The sequence below is a fragment of the Bos taurus genome, chromosome 14, assembly GCF_002263795.3.
Source record: "Bos taurus isolate L1 Dominette 01449 registration number 42190680 breed Hereford chromosome 14, ARS-UCD2.0, whole genome shotgun sequence".
Lineage (NCBI taxonomy): Eukaryota > Metazoa > Chordata > Mammalia > Artiodactyla > Bovidae > Bos > Bos taurus.
The window spans coordinates 51,321,130-51,348,789 of NC_037341.1; the positions used below are offsets into that span (position 1 = coordinate 51,321,130).

The 27,660-nt window shown below is 34.1% G+C and overlaps 1 protein-coding gene across 1 annotated transcript in view; it reads left to right on the plus strand.

Annotated features, from left to right (window-relative positions):
* The window catches only part of CSMD3 (CUB and Sushi multiple domains 3), a 1,470,240-nt gene that overhangs the window by 515,579 nt on the left and 927,001 nt on the right, over positions 1-27,660 (plus strand). Inside the window, exon 6 of the mRNA NM_001424929.1 lies at positions 5,288-5,400. Within this exon, the coding sequence (NP_001411858.1) occupies positions 5,288-5,400 (113 nt within the window). The remainder of the gene's footprint in view (positions 1-5,287; positions 5,401-27,660) is intronic.

Here is a 27,660-nt window from a genome sequence, read left to right on the forward strand (position 1 = left end):
ATCAGCAGATGAATGGATAAGAAAGCTGTGGTACATATACACAATGGAGTATTACTCAGCCATTAAAAAGAATACATTTGAATCAGTTCTAATGAGATGGATGAAACTAGAGCCTATTATACAGAGTGAAGTAAGCTAGAAAGAAAAATACCAATACAGTATACTAACGCATATATATGGAATTTAGAAAGATGGTAACAATAACCCTGTGTACGAGACAGCAAAAGAGACACTGATGTATAGAACAGTCTTATGGACTCTGTTGCAGAGAGAGAGGGTGGGAAGATTTGGGAGAATGGCATTGAAACATGTATAATATCGTGTATGAAATGAGTTGTCAGTCCAGGTTCAATGCACGATACTGGATGCTTGGGGCTAGTGCACTGGGACGACCCAGAGGGATGTTATGGGGAGGGAGGAGAGAGGAGGGTTCAGGATGGGGAACACATGTATACCTATGGCGGATTCATTTTGATATTTGGCAAAACTAATACAATTTGTAAAGTTTAAAAATAAAATAAAATTTAAAAAAAAGAAAGAAAAAAAAATCTCTTTCAGTACCAAGAGGTGATTCTCACTGGCTTTATAATAGAATGAATCCATATGGGCCTACTTTCAAGTGACCATAGTAGCTTCATATAGGGATAACAGTGAGTTATATTTAAGAAATATCTCTGTTAGTATTTAATAAATTAATTATCATAAGTAGTTAATTTAATGTAATCTTCTAGTTGTCACATAATCTCACACCTCCTGATAACATGTGAAATATATTGCATATATATGGAAATTCATTTACTAGATTGCTCCATAAGTCACAAAGTCATATTGTATAAATCATGTTTAAATAGTGAGCAATACTAAGAGCAATTTGGAAATTCCATGTGACCCCCTTATAACCAATGAAGCTAAATAGTTTTCTTCTCTGGTGGCAGATGGGCCTTTGGTACACTTGCTTTCTATTTCTTGGTTTGTCTACTGTTACGCTTCATGAGAATAAGCACTGATCTGTTAGGAATTTCTGTTTGGTTCCACCTCTGTTAAATTGTCGTTTTTTTTCTCGACCTCATGCATATTTTGCTTCTAGATAATTCTGCTCTAACATCTTCAGTTCTAGCTTTCTCAATTCCTGAAGCTGAATTTAGTTTATAAACTGTTGTTCCACATTAACTATTACTTGCTTTTTTACTCCATTCTATTGCTGGAATTATTTTTGATGTTGCTGAGAAAGGTGGAAAGTTTATCATTTTTATTGTCTGTATCATCTTCTTTCCTCTCATACTTTTCTTGATGTGCTTGTTGAGTTGCTTCTCATCTGTTGGATTTTCTAAGGGTCATTCTCCATACTGTATACTTTAGTCTTTTACAACCATCCATATATTATAGTCTCTCTATATGTAGAAATGTGTGCAGCCTATCAAAAATAATTTAAACTTTCCCTAATGGATGTTTATGCTCAGTGAATTAGGGAAATGAAGAGCATAAAATTATAAATCAAAATCTGGCATGCTATGTACCGAAAATATAATTGTACCAAATCCAAATTTTTTTCATTGAATTTTTGTTTAAACCAAGCCACCCAGAAAGCAAACAAAATTAAATATAACCTGGATACTGAACTTTCTGAAAGAAATGAAGTAAATTTTTAAAAGATGAATTTTAAAATTAAGCATGCATTTTACAAATATTTATTTACTCAATTCAGATTCATTAAAAAAAAAAAAAAAAAAAAACAGCCAGCTCTACTTATGAACAGTTGCACTAAGAACAGAGGAAATAAGACACTGATTCAGTTCAGTTCAGTTGCTCAGCTGTATCCAATTCTTTGTGACCCCATGATCTGCAGCATGCCAGAATCCCTGCCCTTCATCAACTCCCAAAGCTTGCTCAAACTCATGTCCATCAAGTCAGTGATGCCATCCAACCATCTCATCCTCTGTCATCCCCTTCTCCTGCCTTCAATATCTCCCAGCATCACGATCTTTTCCAGTGAGTCCATTCTTCGCATCAGATGGCCAAAATATTGGAGCTTCAACTTTAGCATCAGTCCTTCCAATGAATATTCAGTACTGATTTCCTTTAGGACTGACTGGTTTGATCCCGTGCAGTCCAAGGGACTCTCAAGAGTCTTCTCCAACACTAGTTCAAAAGCATCAATTCTTTGGGGCTCAGCTTTCTTTATGGTTCCAACTCTCACATCCATACATGACTCCTGGAAAAGCCATAGCTTTGGCTAGATGGGCCTTTGTTGGCAAAGTAACGTCTCTGCTTTTTAATATGCTGTCTGAGTTGATTATAGCTTTTCTTCTAAGGAGCAAGTGTCTTTTAATTTCATGGCTGCAGTTACCATCTGCAGTGATTTTGGAGCCCAGGAAAATAAAGTCTCTCACTGTTTCCATTGTTTTCCCATGTGTTTGCTATGAAGTGATGGGACCAGATACCATGATCTTATTTTTTTGAACGTTGAGTTTTAAGCCAGCTTTTTTCACTCTCCTCTTTTATTTTCCTCAAGCAGCTCTTTAGTTCCTCTTTGCTTTCTGCCATAAGGGTGGTGTCATCTGCATATCTGAGGTTGTTACTATTTCTCCTGGCAATCTTGATTCCAGCCTGTGCTTCATCCAGCCCAGCATTTCACATGATGTACTCTACATATGAGTTAAATAAGCCGGGTGACAGTATATAGCCTTGATGTACTCCTTTTCCAATTTGCAACCAGGGTGTCGTTCAATGTCCAGTTCTAATTGGCTTCTTGACCTACATACAGATTTCTCAGGAGGCAGGTAAGGTGGTCTGGTATTCCCATCTCTTTAAGAATTTTCCACATTTGTTATGATCCACACAGTCAAAGGCTTTACCATAGTCAATGAAGCAGATGCTTTTCTGGAATTCTCTTGCTTTTTCTATGTTCCAATGGATGTTGTCAATTTGATTTCTCATCCTCTGCCTTTTCCAAATCCAGCTTGAACATCTGAAAGTTCTCAGTTCACGTACTGTTGAAGTGTGGCTTGGAGAATTTTGAGCATACTTTGCTAGTGTGTGTGATGAGTGCAACTGTGCAGTAGTTTGAACAATCTTCGGCATTGCCCTTCTTTGGGATTGGAATGAAAAATGACCTTTTTCAATCCTATGGCCACTGCTGAGTTTTCCAAATGTGCTGGCATGTTGAGTGCAGCACTTTGACAGCATAATCTTTTGGGATTTGAAATAGCTCATATGGAATTCCATCACCTCCACTAGCTTTGTTCATAGTGATACTTCCTAAGGCCCACTTAACCTCACACTCCAGGATGTCTGGCTCTAGGTAAGTAATCACACCATTTTGATTATCTGGGATCATTAAGATATTTTTTGTATAGATCTTTTGTGTATTCTTGCCACCTCTTCTTAATATATTCTGCTTCTGTTAAGTCTGTACCATTTCTGTATGGTTAGGTCCATACCATTTCTGTATCAATTTAATACACTGATAGGGATAAGTTAAAGAGAATTCATTCTAAAGCTGGTGGAGAAATGAGAAACATATGTGACAGAAGCCACCTTGTTCATCTTCCTTGCTGTATGCTGCTAAGTCACTTCAGTCGTGTCCGACTCTGTGTGACCCCATAGACGGCAGCCCACCAGGCTCCCCCATCCCTGGGATTCTCCAGGCAAGAACACTGGAGTGGGTTGCCATTGCCTTCTCCAATGCATGAAAGTGAAAAGTGAAAGTCAAGTCGCTCAGTCATGTCCGACTCCTAGCGAGCCCATGAACTGCAGCCTACCAGGCTCCTCCATCCATGGGATTTTCCAGGCAAGAGTACTGGAGTGGGGTGCCATTGCCTTCTCCGTTGTTCATCTTAGAATCCATGAAAATTGGATTTCACAATAATGTTGCCAAGCCCACTGTATACATTCTTGGGCACAGTGATACAATGAATGTGAATTCGTAATTTTTGTGCTGTGGCAGGTGGTCATCCACTAAAAGCGATGGCTAGCTCCCCAGCATCCTAGGAAATGTGAGTTTAGGGGAATAAAAGGGAAGGATGTAGGATAAAATGTTTTTGTTTCACTATCTACACTTCACTACTGATTACATGTGCAAGATGGATATTCTAATCTCCCCCTACCTGTCTCTGAGATGAATGACTGCCAAGCATTGAGAGAAGAGTTGTAATCTCCTGCCCCAATATACGTGCACACACACACACACACACACACACACACACACACACACACACACCCCAAGTGGTCTAGTTTGTCTTCCTATGAAGAAAGAAAGAAAAGTATAGGCTTTGAAGATTGGGAAAGATATGCCATATAGTGGTATTAGGAAACCTTTTCTAGAATTCTGCTTCACGATGTAATAGTCTTTTGAGAGCATTTCACCTTGGCTTTATAACACATATCTACTATTTAAATAGATTTATAGGGTGGTATTTTTTGTTGAATTAAATCAGAAAACCTGCTTTGCTGGAAATCTTCAAAAGATTATAGAGCTTTGAAAGTTATTTCATCTGTTAATCATGACCAATATCTGGGGCATAGTTTTAAATATTTGCTTTAAGGAGATTATGCAATAATCTCTGTGACTAGATACCTGGTGACTAAGTATATATACAAAATACAATCTGTTTTCTATCAATTGAAGCAGAACTCTAGTGCCTTATAGTATTGTAATGAAAGCTAATCATACAAATGTACAATGCTATGAAATTACATTAAAATAGTGCTTGTTCTAGGAAATAGTGAAATCTTCCATTGAATGTGAAATGTTAAAAATATATAACATGGAAAAAACTATATCAATTGCTTTAAAGTCTGTTTTGTAATTATTACCATATCAATACATACATAGGTTATGCAGTGACCAACAGTATTAGCTAAGCAGCCATTATGTTTATTATTATCTACTTAATAAATTTGGGAGAATCAAAAAAAAATTTTTTTTTGAGAATCAAAAATTACATTTAGTTTCCAGTTGATTTTACTCCTATATGCAACCTGATTGGAACATTGGAACATAATATTTTGAAATTTTTTTTTGAGAATCAAAAATTACATTTAGTTTCCAGTTGATTTTACTCCTATATGCAACCTGATTGGAACATTGGAACATAATATTTTGAAATTATACTATTCTATGATTGACTTTTCTATGCATAAAACTATTTCACTTGTGCTTAAAAAGGGAGCAGTGAAAAGTTATGAATATTGTATACAGGTAAACTTTTTTGGGTCCCAATTCAGTGGCAATGTTTACTACTGAAAAGCTTTTTAAATTTGTTTGTTGTTGTCTTCCATAATTCAGGTTATCTGGAATGAATATACCACCACCAATTATCAGCAACAAAAACTGGCTCAGACTGCATTTTGTTACAGACAGCAATCATCGATACCGTGGATTTAGTGCTCCGTATCAAGGTATATTTAACTAATACCTCTGCCTCTTTTGACGTGTAAAATGATTTTGGTATACATAACTGCATTTTATGTTAGAGGCAAAATATCTTTATCTTAAAACATGGTAATTTGAGTAAGCAAAAATGACCATTTTATTGCTAAGGCAATATTGTGATCATAACTAAATTGCAGTATAAAAGTTAGTTGGGTTTTATAGCACACTGTCCAGAATAAAGAATATTATAACCTCCAAAAGATAATGTGTAACATGTAATATTTATCTTTAAGAAAGTGCTTCAGCAGTGGGACATGCTACCCAAACATGTACCACAAAACACTGCAGAAAATTCTGAACAGAGTCTTCATCAATTGAAATCCATTTCCATATACAGTGTTTTTGTGGATGCTATTTTAGTTAACCTTGTTAAGATTGCTGTCTACCATTTTTATTAACAGGTATAATTTTGAATAAGTGAGATATAGTATTTGCTATATTAACTTAAAAAAACTCTGTTTAGAACTTGATTATTATGAGGATGGAGTATTAATAAAAATGTGCTTTCTGTAATGTTTAGTAATATTATGTGGATTTAGTGCATTTTATCCTCAGACTACTTATTTAAATAATTCATTTCATTCTCAGCAGTGTATTAGCTACTATTCAGTGAACATTGCCACAGTTACATATTTCCATTTATCTATTTTTTTACAATACTTTCCTTTTTAGTAATCTTCAGTATTAAGCACTTTGGGAATTTAATATGATGGCTTTCAGCAGCTTATAGTTAATAACTGAAATAGTGTTAGACTACATATTGTTTTCTGGAATACAGATTTCAACAATTTATACTTTGTATACCAGTAACCTTTCTACAGCTACCCTGTCAATACGTTTCTCATAATAATAGCAAAAGATTAATATGATTGGAATTTGTAATAGTGTATTGGGTGTCACTATAATAAAAATTCCAAAGATTTTAACTCAAGATATTAGACAAAGTCCATTGTAGAAAAATCTATAATTTCTATTGTAAAGTTGTTGATTCAAATGGAAACATGAATGCAGATTTTCTCTTAAATCTGTGCATTGTATTAACGTCTCTTACGATAGCATATATTTTTAAAATGAAAATTAAATATCTATAGAATTTTTTTCCTTTATTTTATTAAAAATAACTGGGCATATTACTTAAATCTTATGATTTTTAGCCAGTGTCATTTTAAAATTTGCAATCACATTTTGCTGCAGTTTTACTTAAATTTTAAAAATTTTTGTGTGCTTCAGAAATAAGAGGACTCTTTAAGTGAAAATAAATAGTTTGTGTAGAGCCTCTTTATTTCTGGGTTCACCCCTTTCCTTATGGAGTTTTCCACTCACATGATTTTATGGCTCTGATTTCCCTCTACAATGAGTTAAAGCAGATGGCATGGCAGATATTCAAATGATTATCATCTTTGACTCATGTGGTGATCCTTTCTGCTCGATTCATGGAATCCTTCAGTAAGATGTACTCTTTATCTGAATAGAAATAAAGTAGCACTTATTTTATATTGAAATGTACAACTTGCAGAGAGAAAAAAAAAAACATAGATGTCCTGTCTTAAAAAATAAAGTGGTATTTCATTTGCTGTATGCTGTATGGTTTCATAAAAATGGTATCTTTAGATAGATTGTTTTCCATTACAAGACAGTAGTACAAAATTGTTAGTAAATTTGTGTACTTAATTATCAATATTCTACTGACTGGTCTTAAATTGACTTTTATAGTACGTTCAAGATTCAGTTTGATTTTCCTGCATTGCCTATCCAGTTTCAGCACTGAAAAGTAACATATAAAAAAATTTACTGTAGAAAAATAGGAAGTGTTTTATGGGATATGAATTATTTCTATTTTTAGCAGGAAAAGGAGCTCAAATGAGGATGACTTTAGATATAATCTGTATCTTCACACTATAGAGGGAATAAGGTGGCCTGAGAAAATGTAAGCTATAATTTTATAATAAAATCAAGGAAAAGTTTTAATATATAAAAGCATACCTTTGCACTGTATCCTTTTAAAACTTTCCTGATTCAGCCTTGAGTTTTTCAACTGCATTATCTTCAAAAAACATTTTACCTAAACCACAGAAGTTCAGTTGGAGAAGTAATTATTGAAACTATAATCAAAGAAATTCGGATTAACAAATACTCTGCTAGGCTAACTTAAATAGCTATAAAATTCATAATTCCACAATCTGACATCCTGAATACATGCCCAGACATGAAATGACAATCATGATTTTTAGATTGTTTTGTGCTACCATATAATTTCAGTAGTATCTAAATTGTAACCAATTCAAGATAGAAAATTTTGTAGAATATTCTACTCAAAAGTCACCACCAGGTCTCCATGTGGCATGATTTCCTAATAACTCAAATACTTATTGAGTACTTGTAATTATTATTGATTTATATTGTTTCCAAAGATTGATGTTTTTCCCCCTAATGTTTTTGTTTAATCTGTATTATTTATATTATGAAAATAAGCTGAAAACTCCTAAGATTCCTAAGTACCACTAGCTATTTTTAATAGCTTGCTCCATAATTGATCCTGTAATTGATAGTATAGGCATATAGATACAGCAACATGCTTTCCCCCATAGAGCTTCCTTTCAGTTATGTTATATGGCTTCTTTATTATTTTATATACAGCAATTTAAATCGGGTTGTGTAGAGTTTGAGGATACACTCTGACAAATATTTATGTTCTGACTCAAAAGTAGTGAGAAAAATCATGGTTTAAATGAAATAACCTTTGATACAGAAAATGCTTTTCCTCCCCTTGGTCCCACATTGAATATATTCACTCCTGTCTAAAATAAAGCATACCCCCCAAATTTATTTATATTGGAAATATCTTCTTTTAAAGTTCTATTATTATCTGTTCTATGCTTTAAAACTTTTCCTTTTTCAATTTTCAATTCTCCCTCAAAGAAAGATTTCAATATCGTTTTTCTGTATTAGTCTTTGATTTTAAATAAGATTCTTATATTTAATTTACATTATTCTCTTCTAATAAGAACTTGAATAGTGCTACTTCACACATAATAGTGAAACTTTTCTTTATCTGTGGTGTTTTCAAGTTCTCTTATTTATTTATAGAAATCCCCATATTATTGTCACTTACAAACCTAAAATCTATTATTTTCTATTTGCATGAATAATAATCAATTTTCTTAATTTCTAAGTTGGAAGGAGATTTTCAGATGACAACCACAGAGAAAATTTTACCTCTACATGATGTTTATTAAAAACTATAATTTTTATCAGATATTCAAGTGTGAAATATTATTACAACATTTTCATTTTAAGTTATTTGACGTATCACACTTTTTAATATACAAAGATACAATTCCTGTATTCATAAAATTGTCTTTGGCATGCAAATTTAGGAATTACAGTATTTAAATAATTATAAATATGAAAATATATGAGTAATCTTATATTTGTCTTCTAAATCTTTATAGATTTTATCACAGTTTGATTTTTCTTTTGTCTTCCATAATATTGTTGATATGATTCTTTTTATGCATATCAACATTTTGTAGATACTTAGTTTTAATTCAACAAAGGTATGCCAATAGTAATAGAATGTGTTCTCAATTTATGTATAAAATATTTTATAATATTCTAAAAGGGATTAGCATTTTCAGATCAGCAATGCATCTTTTTGGTAAGGAAATCATACTTAATGGACAGACCTTTCAAATTCTATTGAAAATTCACGTAAACTCCAGTTACACTGAGGCCCTTGGCATTTTAGATGCACATAATATAATTTGGAAATAACTTCCGAGGACTCTATATTTTACATTTGGAAGGGTTTTGACTTAAGTGTGTGTGCACTGTCACTGAGCAAAATAAATAAAAATATCAGGGATGCAGCGTAATATAGTGGGAAATAATAGAATTTGACGGTCAGAAGGTGAGTGTTGAATTGTGAAGTTACTAATTGCTATCTGAGTTGTCTTAAGCCTTGGTTTCCCAAAGAGTTAAAATATTCACAATAGATAGACATGTTATCTTGGTGTAAATCAAAAGATATTAGGATTTCTTTTAATAAAATTCGGACATGCAAGTGAATAAAGATACTATTTAATGAAAGAGATAATCAACTATATGGGATGAATGAGAAGCACATTGTCTAACCATGAGGTACAGATAGTTAAAAAAAAAATTGTGATCAAGCATAAAATTTAAATCCAGCACTCACAATTAAAAGGAAAAATGTAAAGTTTTGTTATTTCTCACTATCACAAATGGTGTCCATATTTCTCCAGGAAAAAAGCACTTTTCCTTAGAACTTAAATTTAAATTACAATTTTAGTGAAAGTGTAACTGAAAAACAGTTTCCTCTGTATTACAGAATTTTAAAAATCATAAAGTTTGAAAATAGAGCACAGCATCAAAGCAATTCTGTTTAAATGCACTGTTTTCTAATTTTGTTTAGATAATCAGCTTTTCCTATTTTCCTTTATACATTGTTTAAAAAAAAGGCAGGGAATCATATTTCAGCATCTAATCTTGAAATAGCTCCTCTAACTTAATAACTATCAATGTGAGTCAATGTTTATGATTTCAGGATTGAAGGTGGGAGCATGATATAGTAAGAGAATATCACCTCTTTTGGTTTGGACAATTGAAGTGTAGTTTACTTTCATGGGAGTGTAGCACATGGACAAATAGGCTCTTTTTCTGATAAAGACAGTGGGCATAGCCTTGTGAGCACAATTTAAGAACTAGTGATATATATATATATATGTGTGTGTGTGTGTGTGTGTGTGTGTGTGTGTGTGTGTGTGTGTGTGTGTGATGTGTGTGTGTGTGCACGTGCTCAGTCGCTCAGTCACATCCAACGCTTTCTGACCCAATAGACTGTAGCCTGCCAGGCTTCTCTGTCCATGGAGTTTTCCAAGCAAAGTACTGGAGTGGGTTGCCATTTCCTCTTCCAGGGTATCTTCCTGACCCAGAGATCAAAGCCATACCTCTTGCATCTCCTGCACTGGCAGACAGATTCTTTACCTCTGAACAACCTGGGAAGTTTATATGTGTGGTAGTAGATATTGTTTCAATTTTAATTGACCACATTCTGAGAGAACATTCACAAGCTGAATTTGAATCCTTATCTTAATCCCCTTTTCATACATGGACAAACTGCATTATTTTAAGCTTATATAAATTGTTCACGCATGCTAAGTCAATTCAGTTGTGTTCTCTGCGTGACCCTATGAACTAACTGTAGCTTGCCAGGCTCGTCTGTCCATGGGATTCTCCAGGCAAGAATACTGGAGTGGACTGCCATGCACTCTTCCAGGGGATCTTCCCAATCCAGGGATCTAACCTGTGTCTCTTATGTCTCCTTCATTGACTGGCAAGTTCTTTACCACTAGGACCACCTGGGAAGCCTTATAAATTAAACTAGATATTTCATTTACTGAGTTTTAAGAGAATAGGAAGTTGAGTTCTATTGGTCTGTAGAGTTTGAAAATAGTTCCTAATCTTGTCACTTGTTTTATTTCCTTTTGATTTTAATAGCAATGTAACCATTATATCATCATGTATCTTTTAGTGCTAAATAGTTACTTTACCTTGAAATACTTAAAAAAGAAACTTCTTTTACTTCTCTGTCTTTATGAACCTCTCTGGTCTATTAGAGTCAACATAATTAATATAATGTCTACAGAACCCATGACAATAATTAAAAGAAGATATTTAGTTGTCAGAATGGTCTAAGTAACCATTGGTCTAAAACAACCATTAAAAACTCCCTGATAACATTTTCTTGCATGATATAACTGTATATTTCATAGTTATGGCAATGTAACATTTAAGGCCTTTGACCGTATTAGTTGATAATGATGTTAGAATTAAATTCTTCCATAGCTGACTATGGGGTTTCCCTGGTGGCTTAATGGTAAAAGAATCCACCTGCAATGCAAGAGACATGGGTTCAATCCCTGGGTTAAGAAGATCCCCTGGAAAAAGAAATGACAACCTACTCCTGTATTTTTGCCTGGGGTATACCATAGACAGAGGAGTCTGGCATGCTACAGTCCAACAGGTTGCAAGAGTTGGACAAGACTTAGCCACTAAACCACCACCATCACATAGCTGACTATATTTATGTTTTCATTTCAATCCTTACAATTAATTTGCCAGTCATATATCTCCCAACATAAAATTCTGTTCATAAATTATGGGTGTATTTAACAGTAAACTGGGTAATTGCCATTTAATTTCAAATGAAATTTGAAATGTGTAGAGAAGTAGTCATGTAAATCAGCATATTAAATACGGGATTGAGATTCTGTTACAAAAATTTCATTATTTTCTAAAGAACTGAATCCATCTTCATAATACTGATACTAGAGGAACCCTGACTTATAGATAAAAAGGGAAATATGGCAGATTGTTACTTTAAAAAAAGGACTATGCTGCTTACATTTTCTGTGTTCTTAATGTGTTTAATATGTGAAAGTCGCTCCATCATGTCCAACTCTTTGCGACCCCATGGACTATACAGTCCATGGAATTCTCCAGGTCAGAATACTGGAGTGGGTAGCCATTCCCTTCTCCAGGGGATCTTGCCAACCCATGGATCAAAACCAGGTCTCCCATATTGCAGGTGGATTCTTTACCATCTGAGCCACCAGGGAAGCCCATTATATATATATATATATATATATATATATATATATATATATATTCACACAAATATATATATACACAAACCCATTATTGATCTATTTTACAGTGAAAATCAAGTTATATTAACCTTATTTTAATATCTCATTGAATTTGTGAAAACCAAGATATATCTTAGTAAAATAAATAGAATTTAGATTACTATATTTAAGTATCAATAGAACTGTTATTAATAGGAGATAATCTATCAAATATCCAGTTTTAATGTAGATCATATACTAAAACATCTAGCAGGTTTAAAATATAGTACTTGATGACTATAAAACTGAAAAAAATTTGATTTACATTTTAGTTTGGATCACACATGCCTACTATTGATAGAATAAAGTTAAAATTTCACAACCTCTGCTATGAGAAAAGTCTCTTTTGTGTTAACTCAGCTTTCTTGTGGCCTTCAAACTTTCATGGCTTAGGCCACCTCCTACTTCCTTTTTAAAGCAAACTTCTAGTTATAAGTGATATCTTTTGAACCCTCATAGTGATGAGTTGAAACCTACTGGTCATATATAGAACCCCAGTTCTTATTCAGACATATTAACTGGTTTCAGTGAAGACTTCATTTCTTGGTACCTGAGATTTCTGAAGATACCAATGCTGGTGTCCACAGGCAATTTGTAATTTTTGATTTTTGCAGTTATCTACCTTTCTGATTGTACTCCATACCTTTTGCTGGGTCTTCCATTCAGTCTGGCTATAACTCTTTTAACTACATATTCTATAATAAATTTTCCTTTTCCCTTACCATGATAGACCAGTGGCAGGGTCCTGGCTGTCTGTTAACTCACTCATATGTTTATGCCACCCAAAACTGTCCTTCAGTGAAGTATAAAACTCTCAATTTGTTGAACATATATTATGCTTTGTGAGCTACTGAATGTGTATATGTATTTAAGAGGCTTATATTTTTCCATAAATCAGTGCTGTAGGACTTCAGAATTAATTCCTTTAGCCAATGGGTTTTAACAAATCTGTATAAAATTTTGAGCTATCCTCGCTAACCTCTATCCTCCATGAGAGATTTTATATGAAGGTGCAGCTTATACTTCTTATTCCTATCCGATGTTGGGAGAACTTCTCTCTTGTCATGTCCTGAGTTTTCACTAGTAATGGCTTTTGGTAAAGTTCTGTTAACTGAGTCTTCCAGGCTTGCCTCTTGATCGAAAACGTGACTCTCAAGATTAACATGTGGGTTGGACTCTGAAAGTAAAAGTGTTAGTTGCTTAATCGTGTCTGACTTTTTGGGACCATGTGGACTGTAGCCCACCAGGCTCCTCTGTCCATGGAATTCTCTAGGCAAGAATACTGGAATGGCTAGCCATTCACTTTTCCAGAGTATCTTCTAGACCCAGGGATCAAACCCAGGTATCCTGCATTCCAGATGAGTTCTTTACCACTGAGCCACTAGGGAAGCCAGGTTTGGGCTCTAAATAATGTAATTTTCAGTCAAGGTTGTACAAGAACTCTCCCAAATAAGATGAATCCAAGGTAATCAAAGAATGAGAAAATTCACAGAATCATGATTAATAGTAACAAGAAGTACAAATATTTAGATGTTCAAAATAGCCTACTTTTATTAAGTGAAAAACTGTTCTCCTTGAGGAAATATGCATGTTATCTTTCCTATGTAAACTTAAAAGATATTCTGTATTGATTTAATAATATTCAAGCTACACTTACAGCTTCAATTATTTTTTAAAATACATTGTCTACAATACTTACTGTCTTTATTATCCCAACTAACTTTGAATTAACATTTCCCTTTCAGTTAATGTGATTTCTATCCAATACTTTAAATTATTATAAATTTAATTAATTAGTAATAACTTTTTAGTCTTTAATTGTATGGATTTCTTGTATTTCCAAGTATACAAAAATTTAAGGCAAAGTATTACAAAATTTGCCCTTGTTTTATGGTAGTACCACATGGTGTTTCGTAATGGTTCCATTTAGCATTCATTTATATATGAATGTATTTGGTAGCATTTTAGTCACAATAAGGAGTCTTAAATCTTCACATTTACTATCTCTAGTGAGGGCACATCACCTGAAGAATAGCATCAACAAAAAATAATTGATGAAGTTGGCGTTTAATAAACAAAATTCACTGTTTTATAATTCTGCTGAGATGATTAAGATATTGAACAGGTAATTTTAGTTTCTAGTAATGACTCAATAATTGCACAAAATGACCTATAAAGGGCTTCAGTCAACCACAGCAGGTAGAAGTAGTCAAACACACTGGAAGTGATGGATTCCTCCATTTCAGTATGGAAAATGGAGTTTGAGGCAATAAGCCTATAGGCTTTAATTATTTATTTTTTAGATAGTTTTACCATGCCACTTGAAAATGACATTATGGGATTAAAATCCCAAGACTTTTAAATTCAAATTCAAAGATATTTAGAAATAGCTAAAGGTAATTTAAGAAAAGTTTGTTTAAATTGACAAAGATAGTATTAACTTAGGGTTTTCCTAAAGTTTAGAGTTGTATGGTGATCGATAGTCATGTGGAGGTCAATTTTGTGGCCCAAAACACTTTGGAGTCACCGGGTTAAACAAATTTAAACTGAATTATTTAAGTAGATAAGCCCTTTTTTAGCATTTTTTGGAACTACTATTCCTCAGGACACATTTTGGGAAATGATCCTATAAATTATGATAGAAAAGACTGACTTTTATCTGCCAATAAATTTACCATCACTTAGTATGTTCTTTTCTTCAATTATTTAGTTCACTGAAACTATTAAATGAAGCATGTTAACTGCTAATATTTAATTAAACTAGTCCAATTTTTAGATTAAAGCTCACATTAGAGATGTATTATAGAAAATTTATTTACTTACTTACCCACCATCTGATTTTGTTCAACAAAAATATTTCTGAGTACTTACTCTGTACCAGAAACTGTAGTATACTAGACTCCGGTATACAATCCCTGAATTAAGAGAGCTTTTTGCCTAGTATATAAAATATGAGTGAGTATTCTAGTAGGAGAAAAGTAATTTATAAAATGTTATAATTTAGAATATGTAAGCTCATGTGGGCAGTGAAGGAGAATGTATGGTCCTGGAAAGCTTCCAGACTTGAGTCTGAAGGATGCAGAATAGTATTCCATTACAATGAACGTGTGATAACTATGAGATATAAAACTATATTAGTCCACTCTTTGTTCTAAAGATAATTAAAATATTGAAATAGTATTGATTGGTAAATAGCTACTCCCAGTAGGCTCAGAGTACCTGTATTGCTTTCCTGACTCCTGAACTGCCCCATCTCTTTCAGGACGCCCAGGATTGTCCTGTAATACAACAAATGGCTAATTGCTGGCATAGCTGGTTGCCTTCTGCATACCACTGTGTCCACCGTTCACAATTCAGTTTCTAATTCCTGCTAGCTATTAATCAATATTCTCAGTATCACTCTCAGACCTCCTGGTTTCTGACAAATTCAAAGTGACTGGCAAGTAGCAAAAATTAGTACTCTCTATTACTATTGGGTGCCTTTTAAAATGTGTTGTTCTATTAAAAGAATAATATAATATGTGTAAATTAAAATGTATGGACAGTATAAATATTCTACCTATATACAAAATCTGGAAAACAGACTCTGAACTGTTATGATTTTATAATTTCCACCTCCCTAAAAAGAGTGACTGTGTCTTTTTATCTCTGCATCCCAGAGTTTACTATATTATAGGTACCCAGTATATACTGAAAGAATGATTGAAATTATATATTCAGATATATTTGTCACATAAAATACTTGTGCATGCATTATTTCATGTGATCCTCACAATATCTCATCTATTGATTTATTTTTGTTTTATCAAATAAGAAACAAATACTCTGGGACAAGTTTGCTGACATGCTTTGCACAAGGATACCCAGGCTAGGTGGCAGTGGGAACTGTGCACCTCTAGCTAAGCCCTTTGCCTAATGCTGCATCACCCAGGGAAAGGGGCTTATTTGTCTAATTCATTCCAACATCCTATTGAGCTGGCCGCAGCCCTGTCAAAATAGTGTTAGACCCAACATCATACTAGGAATTAGCAGAACCAGGTCTTAAACCGGAGAAGGCCATGGCACCCCACTCCAGTACTCTTGCCTGGAGAATCCCATGGACGGAGGAGCCTCATGGGCTGCAGTCCATGGGGTCGCTAAGAGTTGGACATGACTGAGCGACTTCACTTTGATTTTTCACTTTCATGCATTGGAGAAGGAAATGGCAACCCACTCCAGTGTTCTTGCCTGGAGAATCCCAGGGACGGGGGAGCCTGGTGGGCTGCCGTCTATGGGGTAGCACAGAGTTGGCCACGACTGAAGCAACTTAGCAGCAGCAGCAGCAGGTCTTAAACACTTAGAGTTTTCTACTTCTAAGGCCTGCACTTATTTCAAGATGAACTCCAGCCTTTCTTATCCTCAAATTTGCAAATTCACAGAAGATTTTTTTTTTTTTTTAACTTTTATAAAAGACTAAAATGCTTCCCCCAGGAGGTGCTAGTGGTTAAGAACCCGCCTTCAGTGCAGGAGACATAAGAGTAGTGGGTTCGATCCTTGGGTTGGGAAGATTCCCCTGGAGAAGGGTATGGCAACCCACTCCAGTATTCTTGCCTGGATAATCCTGTTACAGAGGAGCCTGGTGGACTACAGTCCATAGGATCACAAAGATTCGGACGTGACTAAAGCTACTTAGCATGCACAAAATTCATTGAGAATCAAATTTGGTGAATAAAATAAGTAAAATTGTGGAAATAGACTGTTCTTGACTATAAGTGACAGGTTCATAAAACAATATCAGTTTATAGTTAATATATGTAAAGTGCTTTGAATGGTATCTGACAGAGAATAAGCATTACATAAAATATTAGCTATTATTAAGAATATCAGCAACATCAGTGGGAGAAGCATCATTATCTTTATTATTTGACTAAAAATGAATTGGGAGGCAATTTCAGGTGTCTTCTGAGTAATAGGGATGTTTTGTGAAATAAAAATATCCTAACCTTTTGTGGTAATTAGTTGGAGGCTCATTTATTTGATTACATAATATGAGTGGCTGGATGTTGATTAAAAAAAAATGATCCACTAAAACATATTTCAATGCAATATGTATTATAATGAAAATTATTCACAATGAAATATCTCAAATATTTAATAAACATCTTACAAATTAAACCTGTTAATATCAGCAGAATATATTCTTTACTACTATATATGTTTGAGGTGAAAAAAAATAAAATAGTATACTGTTCCAAACTTATTTATCCTTTTATTGGGTCAGGTACTATTGACTGTTATTATAAAATCCAAGAGAAATCTGTAGTTACAAAACAGTTTAAGGTGAAAGAAGTATAATAGCCCTTTTTAGGAAAGGCAATGATTTCATAATACCCAATGTACTTTTGTTGGAAAAGGTAAAATTAAAACCTGTTGATCTAACAGGGAAACAACCATGTTGCATTGGGTTACATGTTATCTTCCCACAAAAAATACAACAGGTTCTTTTGAGAGGTTCTGTTAAATAACAAACATGAACCTTCAGATTTTGTGGTCATATGCTTGCATCATACCTCCAAGCAAGTACTTGGAGATGCTTCCATCGAACCTCCAAGCAAGTACATGTGTGTGTGTATACATATTTAATATATATAATATATTTAAATGTGAAAAATAATTTTTATATTTTAAATATAAAATGTAACATAATATATTTAAATGTAAAATTATATATATATTTTTTCACATTTCTGTAGCCACATAACAAACACATAACACATACACAAACACATAACAAAATAAAACTGGGCAAAGTTAATTGTAATTATTTTTAAGCTGATATGTCCAAAATGTTAACATTTCAACATTTAATCAATATAAAATGATAATGATATATTTTGCATTCTATTTTTCAGTTAAGTCTCCCAAATCTAGATGCATATTTTATACTCACAGCACAATTCATTATTGAACACTAAGTTTTCATTGGGAAGAGTTGGTTTTTTTATTAGAAGAATAATTTACTTATACTTAATAAATAATTGATTAGCAATTATGCTTTACTTAGGCTTCAATATAATTCTTATTATCTGAATAAAATATTCAGATAAACACATTTTAATGTTGCATTAGTGTATATGTCCAATACTTTCCCTACAATACTATATCTTACGCAATGCAGCATATGTAGTCTACCAGTACAACAAAGTTGTATTTAATGGATAAAATATTTTGTGCTGCCTATTTCTAGATTCAAATTAAAATTGATTACATTGAAATACAATTGAAAATTCAGTTATTCAGTCTCACTAGCTATATTTCAAATGCTCAAAAGCCTCAGGTGGCTAGTGGCTGCCATCTTGGACTCTTTGGCCTCAACAGTCTTCATGTGGCAGCTGTTAGTGTTCTGCAATTATAAAGAAGTAGAAAATCTCTTCAAAAATCACAATAAATACAATGAAGACTATGATATAGTGTGAATTTTATCATTGTTTCTCAGGTTTTTGTTGTTATTACTCACCTAGGTCTGCCTTATTTTAGAACTTTAGAATCCATAATTAATTTTTTAAATTATGCTTTCCCTCTCCACCATACACACTTTAAAATAAATCTATAACATAAAAGATATTCAACAAAATTCTGTCTTTCCTATTTAATACCTTTAAAAGCATTAATTTATTTGAAAACAAATTTCTTTTCTTTTTCTCCTTTTTCTTTCTATGGTGCCCTTTAATGTATGTTTACTCTGTCAGACATGTAGCACAGATTTATCTTTTCCTACCACAAAGATAATGAGAAGATTAGCCTCCTATTTAACAAATGGAATGAGTGTTTCTGATTCAGTGTATTCTGATTCTCTACTGTGGGCATGATTTCATACATTCTGTTTGTTTCATTTTCCCTGTAAAGGTATTTATTGACTGATTCAGCAAGTGTGGTGACTGTATGCAAAAAGCAGTGTCACAAATGCATGTTAAGTTTTAATAAAAGCCTCAAATTTCTTCTAGTTTTCACAGTTAGATATGCAGATAATAATTTTAGTTTTCTAGAAATAAACCCTCAACATACATCTCCTCCAGGATGAAAAGCTAGTTAGGTCTGTTGTCACATTAAATGTGTAAAATATATTACTAAGGTCTGCTGTAACAAGATGCCACAGACTATTTGGCCCATAAAAGGAGACCCAGTTTCAATTCTATAACTAGAAAACTGGGCCCCAGATATTAATAAAAACAATAAATTTGAAAAAATTTCTTTTATTTCTCTCCTTTTGAATGCCAACCTATTTTCCCTCTTTCCCATCCCAGGCCTTGCTAGCCAGGTACCTGTGTAAAGAACGGACAAGGTTGAGATTGGCTGTTCTGGTCTCTCCACCTTGCATTTTCCTTCTTCCAAACTCCTTACTTGCTGCTGTTTCAGGTTTCTCTGAGATTCAACAGAGGTAGAGGGGAGAAGAGGTAAAGGAGTTGGCCTGGTTCTAAGTCCTAGGCAGGCTACAACCTCTCTTATCCTGATAGTCAGGCTAATTGTATCATGGGCAGTCATGGGTCCTTTTTAGTGATTTCAGGGGGATGCATCAGTATCATCAAGTGACACTTGTCCAGCATGGTCCCTGGCCATTGGATACCCTCAGTCTTCTCCTGAGGTATTTTTTAGCCCTCATGTGGCCTAATTGGACAGGTTCCCAGATGATGCCATATTGAGTCTCTGTAATCCTTGGTTAAAAGGCTTTCCAGGCAGCTCAGTGGTTAAGAATCCACTGCCAAGCAGGTGATACGAGCTCAGTCCCTGGATTGGGAAGATCCCCTGGAGAAGAAATGGCCACCCACTCCAGTATGCTTGCTTGGGAGATCCCATAGACGGAGGAGCCTGTTTGGCTACAATCCATGAGGTTGCAAAGAGTCAGACATGACATAGCGACTAAACAACAACAAAAGTCTTGATGAAACAGGAAACAAATTCTTCCTCTGAGAAACACAAAAAGATCAGGCTTATCTCAACATGGAAGGTCTCTTGTCTATCTTGAAATTGAAAGTTGCTCAGTCATGTCTGAATTCTCCAGGCCAGAATACTGGAAAAGATAGCCTTTCCCTTCTCCGGGGGATCTTCCGAACCCAGGGATCAAACCCAGGTCTCCTGCATTGTAGACAGATTCTTTACCAGCTGAGCTACAGGGGAAGCCCTCCTGTCTCTCTTACCCTCTAAGATTTCTTCAGATGCCAGTTTTGGCTTATTCCTGTGTGGATTCAACTTTAGCTTTCTCAGACATGAATAGACACCAATTGTGTGTGTGTGTATGCCAACTACATGAAACAAATTTCATAACTGAGTGATCCCATTGAAGCCCAACTCACTAGACCAGCATGAGAGGGTACTTCATTAGAAAGATTCTGATCTAAATGGGCTCTGTTAAAGGAAACAATTTCACCAGTTTCTTTCTCTCCTCTCTAGCTCCCTTTCTCATCCTTGCTGAGTTTGAAGAGCGCATGAGTCACAAACAAGATTCTCCTATCATTCCTTTGAAAATATTCATATAAGAATCTGAACCTATTGCACATTCACTTAAATATCTTAATGTTTACTAAATCAGTGAATCAGAAAAAATCCTTTCTATCTATATAGTACACACTGCACACACATATATTTATGGAAATGTTTACACACTTGATGAAATCAATATTTTACCTTGTAAACTATTTAATAGCCAATGAAAACTCTATTTATCATTTTGAATACTTGGTATTACTGATCTAAAGCAAATAGATTACCAGATATTTTTTTTTTTTTCAGCAGAGATGAGTTTGTTTGAAATCACCAGAGAATTGCAATTGCAGTCTCGGTGAGACATATGGAACTCCCCACATGACAATGGAAAAAGAACTCTTTTATGGGGGTAGAAAGGACATTGGAGGAGATAATAGTAAACAAAGAGTCTTTCTCTGGCTTTTCATTGACTGAGTCCTTACCAGGAAAGAAAAGGAATATTTCTTCTTCCTTCTAGGCTCTGCTATGTTTGTAGGGTATGAGAGGACCCTCCAGTCCCCCAACTCTTTTGTTTCCTTTTATTAATTTAAAAATATATATATTTGGCTGTACCAAATAGTTGGTGGAATTTTAGTTCCCCAACTACGGATTGAACTTGGGCCCACAGCAGTGAAGGTGCAGAGTCCTAACCACTGGACCACCAAGGAATTCCCCAATTCATTTAAGTGAAGATTTTGTTTTTTAATTGTTTATAGTATACTATGTTACATATGATTTGCATCTTCTTTTAATTGTAAAAAATGTTCTCTCCCAGTAACCTGTTTATCACACTTTGATTAAACGCCTATGATTTGTGTAGCTTATAAATAAAATATGCAAAGCCAGCAAGGAATAGATAGTGCAAAATCAGCCAATATTTGGAAACTTTTGGAATCTGGGATGAATCTTAGGTAAATAGCTACACATATAAAATTTCTTTATTTGCTGTTTTCAATAAGAGACAATAGGAAAGGCACTAATATTAAGCTAAAGATTTAAAGTTACATATTGGAATCTCAGTTATATCACTGTATGATGGCATATTATACAGCATATAGTGTATTGGTTTAGTCACTCAGTCATGTCCACTCTTTGTGACCTCATGAACTGTAGCCTGCCAGGCTCCTCTCTCCATGGGATTTTCCAGGCAAGAATACCAGAGTGGGTTGCCATTTCCTTCTCCAGAGGAACTTCCCGACCCAGGGATTGAACCCAGGTCTCCTGAATAGTAGGCAGATTCTTTACTGACTAAGCTACCAGGGAAGCCCTGGTGTATAGTATATGTTAACTGTAAAAAATCAGCTGAATGTTTGAATCTTAATTTGCTCATAAAGAAACTGAGGGAGATGGATTATATAATCATTATTCTCTTTTTTGGCTAAGTTTTTAAAAATCTTGAATGCTTTCATTTCTCTTTTAAATAGCATATCAGTAATTTAGTTAATTATTTGCAGGTGACAAAACATTTGTTTATATTTTAGAATTTTCCCAAAATGTGTGTACATAGCTATGAGAATAGATGTTAGGGGGAGCTGCTTTTCAGTTCTGACTCTAAAAAATAATTAATCAAATGAACTTGATTTCTATATGTCTTAATTTAAATTACATAGTCTGTGTTTTATGACTGTGTCAACATACAAGATATATCTATCCTAAGATTATTTTATTCATTTGTATATTTATTCTATAAGTCTCCATGCATCTAAACTATGGTTATATAGTCATAATTATTTGTTAATTGTGTGACATGGTGGCTGACTGAGGAAACTGATGACTTGTCCTTTTTTTTTCCTGGTTCACAGTGACTCAGTAGTACTTGGTGAGGGGTTTATTTTGCCACCTGTTTTCTCAGTCTCTCTTGATAGGCAGATAGATAATCACTGGATGAAAGTTAAATTACTCAAAAGTGTTAGTCACTCAGTTTTGACAGACTTTTTGCAACCCCATGGACAAGTGGCCCAGTAGGCTCCTCTGTCCATGGGATTCTTCAGGCAAGAATACTGGAGGGGGTAGCCATTTCCTTCTCCAGCTGATCTTCCCTAACCCAGGGATTGAACCTGGTCTCCCACATTGCAGGCAGATTGTTTACCATCTGAGGCACGAAGTGAAAGTGAAAGTCACTCAGTTGTCTCCGACTCTTTCCGACCCCATAGACTATACAGTCCATGGAATTCTCTAGGCCAGAATACTGGAGTGGGTAGCCTTTCCCTTCTCCAGGGGATCTTCCCAACCCAGGGATCTAACCAGAGGTCTCCCACAATATAGGCAGATTCTTTACCAGCTGAGCCACAAGGGAACCCCAAGGAAGCCCATAAATTACTCATCCATAGAAATTTAAGCAGGACATAAAATTGGGCTAATGTTACCAAAACATGTTTGACAATATTGTTATTAAATTACTTAAATCGTTGGAAATTATTCACTAAATGTAACTGATCATGAAGAAATACTTTAGTAAATAAATTAAAAATGTGGCCTCAGAATTGTTTTCTTTCTTTTCTAAAGTTCTACATAAGTATTGCTAAAGTAATTTCTTGATACAGAGATTTTAATTTTTAACTTTTTCCATTGACCTATAGTATTAACTCCACAGCTATTAAATTACCTTTAATAATAAAAGGTCCTTTTCATGACATTGTTATTTTGTAAATAAAAGACTCAATATTTTAAGTCTTCCTGTGCATTACATTGTTCAGTAATTCTTCTGTTTTCTCTCATGCTTTCTCTTTGGCTGTAGATGCCCCTGCAATACTCTTATCTTCCTGTGAGAATTCTTTCTGTATAATTTGTGATGTATTTTCATGCTAGATTTCGTTGCTTCTTTTGCTACAGGACTGATTTAATAGCTTAGCATAATGCATTCCCATTTAATTAAATGATAAGTAGGACTGTAGGCCAAAATCAGTCTGAATCTGAATGGGACCAATTTGTTTCATACTCTACAAGAAAATTTCATTCCTTAGGGTTTTGTTGGTACTTAGAGAATAACACATTTTAAAGTCATACAAGTTCTATTCTTTTAATAGAAACTTCACAAAAATGTCTGTACTCAAGGGCCTCTTTAACCCAGATGATGTCAAACAACCAAAAAGAAAAAAAAAAAAAAAAGTGATATCCCTTTCAAAATAAGTTATATTGTGACAGTGTATTGCTGTCATTGGTTTTTACGGCTTTTGCAGGGGAATAGAGTGGTGATAGCTTATATGTATCAGTAGAAAATAAATGTTTTGTATCTTCAGAGCCAGTGTCTTCAATAATGTGGTAGAGATATGTTTTCAAGGCTATACATGTATATTGGGTTGGCCAAAAGGTTCATTCCACATAAAAGCTGAATTAACAAACATTTTGGCCAACCTAATATTATATATACACACACACTCACACATACACATATTTGTATATATGGATTTGATTGATAAATTGTTGAAATATATAGTTGCTTATATGATGTAACTTGAAGATAACAAGAATTTTGGGTTTCTTTTTGCATAGTTGTCAATTGTGGTTCTGGATTCAGAATGTCTAAAGTTATATCTTGGTTTTTCCATTAGTTCCAAAAATATTTTTCTTCATTTTCTCTCACTACATAATTCAGATTCCTGAATTTGTTCTTTCCTCCCCTTACCTTAAAAATTCTGTTATATCTTCTATTTTTTCAGAGCCTATTATGGTATTTATTAAACCATAAACTATTACTGGGCAAGTATTATGATTATTATAGAAGTTTATTTCAATTTCTATATAACAATATTATCTGTGTTTTAGGCTGGATAACTGGCAAAAACATTTATTACAAATTTGGAGAAAAAAATACTAAGAAAGTGTTTGCTAAAATACCGTATGCTACTCTGATTTTTAATAGGTGTGAAATATATTTTAAAAAATCAATAATTTCAACACAAGTTAATGTCTATATTTTTAAATATGAGTAAATTCTGAATTCTCACTGTCTCTCACATCACAACTTACAATGCCATGTAATTATTTAGACATTTTTACAAACCAGAAATCTATATAAACACTGAAGTCGATTGTGGTAGATGTCAAAGGAATAATGACATACTCTCTAGTAAAATAAGTTGACAGGAAAATCCGTATCTCTTTATAAAAAGTGTCAGAAAACATGAGAAGGATGTGTGGCATGTAATAAAGGTATAACCTAGTCAAATTAAATCTTTTTTCAGACCATTAGCCCAACCTAATTAATGAACTGAGTCTTTCTTTATCTCCATAAGTTTTGACCTCCAGCTTTCTCATCAGCACAGTCAAGTTAAATTCATTACTATAGTTGTGTAAACACACACATTTAGATCCAAGTGATTATATCAGATTTTCTTTTAATTAAAGCTGATTGCCTCATTAAAGAAAGCTCATAACTCTGATTCCACTTTTTTTCTCCATGAGTCAGAGTGAGTAAATTTTTTGTTTTTACAGAGACAGTTAATAAAGCTGTAGTTTAACACAAGTGTAAAAAAATATATGTGTATAATAAAAATATAAAACAATTTAAATATAATTTATGAGTCATGATTTTTTTTTTACGATTAATGGTTCTAAATGCAAATTCTAGAAGAAGCCTCGGTTCTTTTTTTTTTTTTTTTTACCTATTAGCTTTTCTAGGACCCTCATTAACTTAGTCTCCTCAATTGTAAAACAGAGATGTTAATACAGTGTATCTCAAAGTGTTGTCCTATTGAATGACATTTTATACAAGGAAATTAACACATTTCCACACATACTAAGAATTCTAAAAGTCAGCTCTTATTATTTTAAATTTCTTCCCAGTAGAATATACTTCCATGGGCCACTTAAGATATTTCGCCTCATATTAGTTGTAGGTCCTCTTTTTTAAATGAAGTTCCTTAAGAGACACATAAAAATCACTCCTACAGAGACTCAATTGTGACCTGCCCATAGCATTTATTTATCCATCCATTCATTCACTTATTCAACAAATATTTATTGAATATGTTCTATTTACTTTGCTATGGGATACGATGATAAAAGAGAGGTGAAAAATCCTTGCTTTCATGGCTATTATCCTTGGAGAAACAGTCAAATAAAATTACATATATATATAACAAACAGACCAAAACAAAAAGAAAAAGGAAAGGAAGAAAGGAACTATAAATGTGAATGTCTGTTATAAATGAGAAACAAACAAAAAAAAAAAGGAGGTGGCTGGAGTAGAGAATAAGATAGTAGATGTAGGACCTAGGTCAATTAGATACCCAAGGAACATAACTCTCTGATGAAGTAAAAATGCCAAGAAGAAACTTAGTATGGAAACAGTGGAATGGACGCAATGCCAGCACAGTGAGACTTAGGAGAACAGGATGATCAGAATAAACAAAGCCCTCATAGAAGAAAAAGCTTACCTGTTTGAAGAATCTAAAAAATACTCATGTGCTAAAACATGGCATAATTAAGAATTAAGTGACCTGAAGTAATGTAGTAGGATCATGTCTTCAAGCAATGATAAAATAACAGAATAATTTTAAGCAAGAGACAGTTGGCAATATGATTTAATCTTTGAGTTGTTTTTTTTTTTCCTACATATCTGCGGACAATGTACTATACAGGAGCAAGAATGAGAGTGGGGAAAAGGGTTGATGAAAGAAAACAACTGCCTGAATTAGGATAAAGAGATTGCAATGAAGGCAGATTTGATATAAATTTGAGTTAACATGGATGGGACTTCCTATTTGGATGTTACATATGAGGGATAACAAAAGAATGAAGAATGACTTCTAAAATTTAAGGAGACTCTATGGTGAAAATGCTGTATATTGAAAAGAAAGAAAAGTAACTCCTTATGGCCTTTTATATTTGAGTTAATATATTTTGTGTATATTTGTGTCATCACAAACATATAGGTATGTTAAGAAGGAAAATGAGTATCTATGTATGGACTTCATAGACTTCTAAATTTCATTTAGGATTCATCCCATAGAGAGAGAATTTAAAACCATGGGATTTAATGCATTCCTCATGAACACACAAAAGCGCAAAGTCAGAGAAAAGACAACCCAGGATTGAGCCCTGAGAAACTCACTATTTAAATTTTATGTTGAGGAACAGGAACCAACAGGAGATTGAAAAGAATCTACCAGTTATCTGTACAGTAGGTTGAAAACTAGAAGGGAGTGCCTTTATAGGGGCCCAGACAACAGAGGAGAGTGAAGAAGCTGGCTTAAAACTCAACATTCAAAAATGAAGATCACAGCATCTAGGTCCCATCACTTCATGGCAGATAGATGGGGAAAATGGGAATAGTGACAGACTTTATTTTGGGGGCCCTAAAATCACTGTGGATGGTGACTGCAGCTATGAAATTAAAAGATGCTTGCTCTGGAAGAAAAGCTATGACAAATCTAGACAGAGTATTAAAAAGCAGAGACATCACTTTGCCGACAAAGGTCTGTATAGTCAAACCTGTGGTTTTTCCAGGAGTCATGTATGGATGCGAGAGTTGGACCATAAAGAAGGCTGAGGGCCCTAGAATTGATGCTTTCAAACTGTGGTGCTTGAGAAGACCCTTTAGAGTCCCTTGGACATCTAGGAGATCAAACTAGTCAATCCTAGAGGAAATCCACCTTGAGTATTCCTTGAAAGGACTGATACTGAACCAGAAGCACGGATACTTTGACCACCTGATCTGAAGACCTGACTCACTGGAAAATACCTTGTTGCTGGAAAAGGTTGAAGGCAAAAGGAAAAAGGGACAACAGAGGATGAGGTGGTTGGATGGCATTAGTTAGTACTCAATGGACATGAGTTTGAGCAAACTCTGGGAGATAGTGAAGGACAGGGAAGCCTGGCGTGCTGCAGTTCATGGGGTTACAAAGTGTCGCATAAGTCTTAGCAACTGAACAACAGACAACAGAATGTTCCTTGAAAAATGGAGTGGTCAAGTATCAAGTTTCATTTACTGATTTCCCCTCAGACTTCTGATCTTCATTCAGGCTTTTCCATAATTACTCTGGTTATCTCATGCAGTCTTGTAGCCATAAATAT